The sequence below is a fragment of the Onychostruthus taczanowskii genome, unplaced genomic scaffold (assembly GCF_017590055.1).
Source record: "Onychostruthus taczanowskii isolate IOZ18803 unplaced genomic scaffold, ASM1759005v1 scaffold45, whole genome shotgun sequence".
In the NCBI taxonomy this organism is placed as follows: Eukaryota; Metazoa; Chordata; class Aves; order Passeriformes; family Passeridae; genus Onychostruthus; species Onychostruthus taczanowskii.
The window spans coordinates 5,072,874-5,080,804 of NW_024502014.1; the positions used below are offsets into that span (position 1 = coordinate 5,072,874).

At 49.6% G+C, this 7,931-nt stretch overlaps 1 protein-coding gene across 1 annotated transcript; it reads left to right on the top strand.

Moving 5' to 3' along the window:
* Positions 1-1,814: 1,814 nt before the first annotated feature.
* On the top strand, positions 1,815-6,732 carry FAM124B (family with sequence similarity 124 member B). The gene is made up of 3 exons (XM_041414483.1): positions 1,815-2,004; positions 2,912-4,201; positions 6,011-6,732. Exons 2-3 carry the CDS (start codon positions 3,482-3,484, stop codon positions 6,548-6,550), a joined length of 1,260 nt encoding a protein of 419 aa, XP_041270417.1. The 5' UTR covers positions 1,815-2,004; positions 2,912-3,481; the 3' UTR covers positions 6,551-6,732.
* Positions 6,733-7,931: the final 1,199 nt, after the last annotated feature.

Genomic DNA, 7,931 nt, shown 5'->3' on the forward strand with positions numbered 1-7,931 from the left:
ACAGGTGTTGCTCTGAACTTATTAAATCTTGTGATGCATCATCACTTTTGATGGTGTCAGCTGGAGCAAAGGGCTCTCAACAGTGCAGAGGACTAGGCACAACTCAGGAATTGATTATGAAAAGGAATTTTTAATTAAATTAATTAAAATACTTTCCACTGTAGAATTTTAGGCTTACAGCAGACAGTATTCTCTGAGGTTTCATACCATAAAGTGTTTATTAGTTGTTTATGTTTGGACTTTAATTTGTGCAGGGCTTACCAGTGCATGCACTAGTGCCAGTTCATATTTGTCCTGCTCTTACACACAGCTGGATGCCCCAGCAGCTTCCTGCATGTTCTGCTGTGTTACCAGTCACTGCCAGGTGGGAATGGGGCCCTGAGGTTTTTGAGTCCCATATCAGAAGTGTTCACCCCTCCTCCCCTCAGCAAAGTGACTTTTCATGTATGATTGAACTGCTATTTTTCTAATCTCTTGCAGAAATCTTTCCTGGCGCGTTCAGTAGGTCACAATGAAAAATGTGCTTTTCCTTTTGGCAGCGACTGGGAAGCTGGGGGAAGGGGAGGCAGAGAGCAAGGCAAGGACTCATTCCATTCCAGGATCGGAGTGAAATCAGCGCTTGGCTTTTCTTAGATGGCCCAGCAAAAGCCAGCACTTTGTTCTGGTGGCAGCCATCAGTCTTCCCTTTTCCCTAGCCCGAGGCAGGAAATCAGCTTAGGGCTAGGGCTGGTTCCAGGAAAAAAGCTGTGAAGGAAGGCATGTTGTGGCAGTTTTGTGCTCCCCTGATGCCAGCAGTGGGTGAAGTCTCTGAGCTCACCAGCTGCAGCAGTCAGGGCCATTGTACCCAGGCTTTATCCCAAGGCTTGGGGAGCAGTAGATTGGACACAAAGGGAGGGCATGAGGATACCCTTGTCTGAGGCTGAGGAGCCTGGTTTGAGCCCTTCCCCAAGGATACTGAGTTGTCAGGGCAAGTGGAAGAAGAGCAGGAGGGTTTGGCTGGGTGGTGGGGCTGCCCTCTGAAGGAGAGGGTCAGGCAAAGGCTGAGCTTCACCTCCTCTCATGCTCCTTGCAGGAGGATTGGTGGGTTCTCCTGACCCAGAGCTGCTGGGGAGCTGAGAACCAGCCCTAAAACTGTTCTCCAGGCAGCTTCATCAGGTGGAGTTTCAGAGCTGAGATTGGTTCCTTGTCTCACCCCAGCAAGTACAGAAGAAACACATGGTGGAGGATTCAGGATTTAGCCCTTTTTGTAAGGCTCAGGTTTTTGGACATTGTGAAAACAGGAGAGATGCTGCATACCTTCAGCAGCCTCTGTGGGAGGCACCTGCCCATCTGGAAAACAATTTGCCTCCCCCTAGCCACGGAGAGGGCCGAGGTTTCTGCATCATTCCCTAACCAGCCCTTACTCTCCACTTGCTGTCCAAGAATTCACATCCTCAGTCCTCTGTCACACCCACCACAGAGCAGCAGCTGCCCACCAGATTTTATCCAGCAGATTGGAGCAGGCCTGGGGCTGAGAGCTGCACAAGCCAGCAGTGATGGCTCTGCACGAGGAAAGCCTGCCCTTGCTCCCTCTCCACTGCCCTGGGAGGGAGCAGGCTGCAGGGCAGGAGGGGCAGTGGGGCAGGCACTGGCTGAGGTGCAGTAGCAGCCCAAGGATCTTCACCTGGGGTGGGAACAGGGGAACCCGCTCACGGGAGCTGCTCCCAGCCACAAACCAAGCCCTGATGAATTTACTCAGTTTCAGTGTTTTCCTGTACAGGCAAACTCCCCTGTTCTTCACAGGCAGGAAGGCAGATGACTGCCTGCTCCTGCCCTGTAGCAAGGAGTTGATGAATCATTTCCTTTTCCATATTTTAGTGAAATTGTGTTGTTCAGAGCTCATCTAGAGCATTTTAATATTTTGAGCACTTGCACTCTTCACTGTCTTCCTGCAATTGTCTGAAGGCTGGATTTTGTTTTTGTCTCCCTCCCAACAGCAGTTGTTACTTGCTCGCAGTGTTGCAGGTGGGTGCAAAATATTTTTTCCCTTATTTTATAGACTTTTAATTTTTTTTTTATTGTACATTGGTGTCAGTGTAGCTTTTTAAGCATGAGTGTGAGTTTCTACCAGTGAGAGAGATCTCACTAAAGCAAACCAAGGCACTGCTGCTTATACCTTTAGACCCTGGAGATTTTACTTAGTTGAATATAAAGTTAGGGTCATATTAAAAAAAAAAAAATAGTTCAGAATTTTGAATAACAGACTTATTAATGCTGGGATTTCTTAACAGTGACCCGCTGCTTTGTGTGCTTGGCTGTTTGAGAGGGAAGTTGGCATGTCAGCAGAGAGAGATGTGCTGCCCTTAATTAGATGGAGCTGGACAGATCACCAGAGGCGCCAGTTTTGATTTAAATGCTGGCTACAGTGGGGGCAGCTCTGTATAGGAAGTGGGTTTGGCTTGACCTGTATTGTGCTGCTGCTGGGCTGGCAAACAGGGAGATGAAGGGACAGTGTGATTTATTGTCCATACTAGAAGAGACTTGGAAAGCAGTGTATTTTCAGCATTCCTAATGTAGCTTATGCAGTAAGCTAAGTACCAATATGCAAACCCAAGGAGCAAGAAAAAAAACCCTGGACTTTGATTAAGGCTGCTGATTACATGGGTATCTCAGGGTAAAAAGAAGCAAAGAGGGCACTGAAAATGGGAAGCCTGGTACCCAGCTTTTATGGGCTATGTACAATAACCCAGGACCTGGTTTCCAGTTAGGCACCAAGTTACCTGTGTTGTGAAAGGTGTTACTATGAGTTGAGGTTTTTTCCCAAAGCTCCTCTTTCCTGATTTGTATCTGCCCTTATTGTTATCTGTTATATTCACATGGTTGGGTCTTTTCTTTTGTTATTTTGTTTTCCTTCCTTGTTTTCAAAAAGCAGCTTATCTGCGTGCCCCAGAAGGGTGGGACTCACAGAGATCACAGGATTTTCACAATGGGCCAAAGCCAGCCTGCTGACTACAAGGAAATTTGCTGAGGGTTTCAGCCATGAGTGCCTCGTGGGCTTTGGCAAAGGCAGTGATTGCACTGCTGGGACCCAGCTGGGTCCAGAGCAGCCACTTCCACTGCTGGGAACAAGTGAGCATCCCTTCACCCTGGAAAACCGCTGCTTGAGTCGCAGTGCTGTGCATCCCTGCTGTCCTGTGTTGTGACGGGCAGCAGCAGGAGGATGCAGTGCTGCTCCTGGACACTTGGGTCGCAGGTACTCAGTGCCCACAGCCCCAGAGCTGGGACTGAGCCTTGATGTGACCTGGGACCGCTCGCTTAAAGCCTTTCACTCCGCACCTGCCCCCTCTGCAGGTTCACTGTGCTTACCCACGTGTTTCATCAAGTCACTGCAAAGCCTGTAGGAGTACAAACTCATTCTTTTCAAGGCTCAGAATACACCCTTGTGTTCCCGAGGCAAAGGAAGGCATCAATTTGTCTGGTTTTTTTGCCTGGAGTCTCTGCGATGGATGATGGAGCAGAGTCTCTGCTGACTGTGCATCTCCTCACCCATTTGGGACACTCATTTCCTCTGCAGCAAACTCTGGATCGGCTTTTGGACTGGCTCTGCCTGGACATTCGCCTTTTCCTGGTGTCTGAGCGAACTCCTCCGCTGAAATACTACGAGAGGTACCGCAAGAGGAGCTGCAGCTTTCCTGGAATATCCATCCTCGTTTTTCTGCACGAGGACTTGGGAGAAGAACGGATTTTCCAGGTCCACGAGCAATTCCAGCGCCCTCCCTGGCGCCACCAGCGTGCCCAGTTTGCCAACGGGCAGAGCCCCCCGTGCCAGCAGGACTTCTACGGGCTGGACGAGCAGCTGCCCGTGTGGGGCGTCAGGCGGGCGCACCGCGGCCCCGAAATCCTGCGGGTCACCCTCTACTGCAGCTTTGATAACTACGAGGACGCAGTCAGGCTCTACGAGCTGATCCTCCAGAAGGAAGGCACTCTGCAGAAGAGCACGCTGTGTGTCTTCGAGCTGCACGCCACCCCAGACGTGGCCGTGCAGCTGTGCCTGAAGCAGCTGCCCCTGGGGGTGACGGCCGAGCCCCCCGACTCGGCAGCCCTGCAGTTCAGGGTGCAGGAAATCGGGCAGCTGGTGCCCCTCCTGCCCAACCCCTGTGTTCCCATCAGCAGCACCAGGTGGCAAACACAGGACTACGAAGGAAACACTATTCTGCTCAAGGTATGCCTGTGGGGCTCTCAAGAGGAGGGTTTAGCTACTTTATCTACTTGTTTCCAAGGAAAGCAGCACTGGTTCAAAATGGAAATAATTATTTTGTTAGTTCATGTTTTCTTTCTAATTTGTGAACGCAGTAATTGGTGTCTGTCAGTGCTGTGATGCTGTTGATAAATATGAGCACTGATCTGTCACTATAGGACACGAAACAACATGACGCGGACACGCTGCTCTTTCAAGGTAAAAAGAGACTTTTTAATTTCTGACTCCAGCATTTACAGATTTCCAAAAGTGGCAGTGGATTGGAGGGTGAAAGTGCCACCTCTCCAATGACACTGGACAAACTAGCAGTCTATCAAATTTCTCTTCTTCTATAACAGAATGCAAAACAGTAAGTTATTTACATAAAGTGTGTGAGAAGGTTTGTTACAAGAATGTAAACATCAGAAGGCTTAGAAAAACTTCAAAAATCAGGGCAACGCTGATCCTTGGAAAGTTTTTATACAGTTAAATTAACATCATTACTGCTTGCCTGAAATACAGGTTATTGATGCATTCTAGGGCATGCTAGCTTAACATCTTTGTCCTCTGCCTCAAAAAAAGGCTGTAGCAGCCTAATCTTTTTCTGATAAGCCATTGCTGTATAAATGTTTTTCAAAGCAGATTTTTGGCATCCAAAACCAAAAGTTTTGTTAAGTGTTATGTTGATACAGTACTGCCTGCAATTAAGGCTGTGAGATCACAAGTGAGTTGCAGTTGGGCGAAAGTGACAAAGAGATGTGTCCTACAAAATCTCTGGCTTTTCTGTTGAAGTGTGCAGTCCAGAGGTTATACGAAATTAAATTTAAAAAAAAAAGACAAAGTCTGTGCTGAGATCATATGTAGTGAGAATTATACATGTGAATAGAATGGAAGTTTGGCTCAGTGTGCTTTCTTTCCATTCTAATAACCCCGCCCACCTCTGGTTATTTTTTCTTGTAATTTGGATTTTAAATTGTTTGCCCTGGCTTTTTCCTCCCAGAAGTCCTCTGTTAAAGTTAATTACTTGGTTCAGCCTATTTTTATGCTGCTCTGAACACCAATCTTAGGGCAGCCCTTGCTGCCTCAATCTATAACTGGTTTTCACCCTCTTAGAGTGGTCAAGGCCCTGGGAATCTTCACATCGCTTTGAAGTTGGTCCTACATGGAGCAGGGGAGTGGGCCAGGTGACCTCCAAAGGTCCCTTCCTAAATTACTCTGTGGCTCTTCCTGCTGTAGATACAAGGTCTTTGAGCTGACAGACGTACATGAATTCACTGGCAGGAAATTTGGAAGCTTGTTTGGGGATGTGACATGCTGCACTGTGCTCCTCAGAAAGGAAGGTGTAATCCACTTGAACTCGAGGATGTGTCTTGTGTCCAAGCTCCAGAGAGCAGCTGACAGCCTAGAGCTTTATTCTGCAACTCTTCAGCCCATACTGTAAATCTTTCTTTTGAGTACCTGCAATTTACCCCCCTGCCCCGACCTCCTGCCATATTGCAAACTAAATCCCAGGCTCTGCTCACAGACTCCACATGGAGTTGTCATTCCCCCCCGAAACTCGTTGTGGTGACTGGCAGTGGCTCTCCTTTTCAAGTGTTTAGCTGGGTTTTCCTGGAATGCATGTGGATTTTTTCTATCCACAACCTCCTTCGGCAGGGACTTGCCCAGGTGAGCTGACTCGGGCTGCAGGTGACCTTGGAAAACAGCCCTTGGAAACAGCGGGGCTGCGTGAGAGCAACATCCTCAGTCAGGCCAGAATTGTGTGGTAACCGGCTTCTCTCTGATTTCCAACAGGTTCAAAGCAGCTCCAGGACCCCTGAAACAAACATCGGGCTTTCCCAGCAGCGCCGTAATACAGGCAGTGGACGAATCCAGCAGGACTGTGTGCCAGCCCCTCTCTCTGTAAAGCAGGGTCACCCTGGGCGGGGAAGCCATGAGCTCAGCGCTCTGAAGGGTAAAGCAAAGCCTGAGGCGAGCGCAGGCCTCGCCTGTGGGCGGGCGGGCAGTGCCGCCCCGAGGCCCGTGCGCTCCGCTCCCGGGGCAGCAGCGCGGCCGTGCCGGGCGCCGCTCCGCGGGCAGGCGGGCGGGAGCCTGCGGCCTCCTCTGCCGGAGACCAGCGCGGGCACCGGGCTGGCCCTGCCGAGCCCCGGCCCGCTCAGCCTGCTCCCCGGGGCCCTGCGGAGCAGCCTCCTGCCGCTGCCGGCCCCCGGGGCAGCGGCCGCGGCCTGGAGGGGCCGAGCAGCGCCCGGAGCCCCGCGCTGCCCCCCGCCCGCACCGGCCAGCCCGGCACGGCCCGCACGGGAGGAGGAGGAGGAGGAGGAATTCTTCATATGACCGGAACCATGCCTGCCTGACGGACTCCTCCTTGCCGAAGGACAGCGGACCGCTTTTGGATGTGCTGTGACTGCTGCTGCTCAGGGTGTACCTCTCTGTGACTGCTCCCGCCCTGTCGCTGTCACAGCCCACTGGGGGTCCCTGAGGCAGACACTGAATTTCCACGGAGAGCTGCAGGAAAAATAAAGCTGTATTTACAGAAAGCTGTTGTTTTGGTTTGGTTTTTTAACGCACAATAGGTGAGGGTGGTGTTGTGCAATGAATAAGACATGTGACTCCTACAGCTGTTCTGAGATGCTAAAAAATAGACAGTGACATCTTCAGATGGGTTTTGAAGGTGCAGCTTGGCTGAGCTTGCCAAGGAGCTGGATGTCCCCAGCCGTGGGCACTTACCATCCCTTGCTAGGACATACTGGAACAAGCTCTTGGCATGGTCACAGTGGTCATGCTGGTTTCCCTTTGTGCCCCTTCTTGCTTTCCCTGTTGTTGGTATTTAAATCTATCAATGTTGTCAATTTTATGCAAGATTTGAAACATGAGAATATTCTTTTAAATATTTCTCAAGAAAAATATTTCTAGTGAGACCTTTTTCCCAACTCAGCACAGTACATGCAAAAACCACACACTTGAAGAGAAGTGCCAGTAAAACCTGCTGCTGCCTATTCATGTGACACTTAAAATAAACACAGCAACAGGCCAGGCTTTGTTAAACCAGTGTGCAATTAGCAGGCAATCCTAGCTGGTTTTTAATTAACAGAAGACAAGAGAAGTTGAGAGTCTTGGAGGGAATTGCTAAATCCTCAAGAGTAAAAAGGACGGGAGAAATGAAGTCATGATTCAGCATCAACAGATGCTGAAATAACTCCCATCTTGATCAGTTCTCTTTCTCAAGTAGGATTAAATAAATCTCAGTGGGAAAGAGATGGGAAGAATATGAAGGAGGAGTGAAATTATTCAAAGAAGAGCCACATCTGGGCATACTTACCTTCCAAACAGTACAACAAAGAGATATTTTTCTGCCTTAAATATATCTGAATTCTGGAGGGGATATAGGGAAGTCCCTGCTTGGGGCCTTTCCAGCTGGTGCTGCCCTGCCAAGTAACTCTCATGAACCCTTCAATTTGGGGACCAAAACCTACAGAACAGGACACTTAATTCCCTGGATACTTAACATCCCCCAGGTTTTCACAACCTCCACAAAAATTGTGGACTTTCTAATGAATCCTACTGTGATGTCTATGAGGGTGATTGTTTAATCTTTCCTAGCAACTCAGCAGGGCTTTCCAGAGCTGGAGAAAATGTCTGCTCAGTAGGGAAGCAGCCAAGAGGAGCTTGCAGAGGGTGGCTCCCCAGGCGTGCTGTGGTGTGTGCCAGGGTGGGC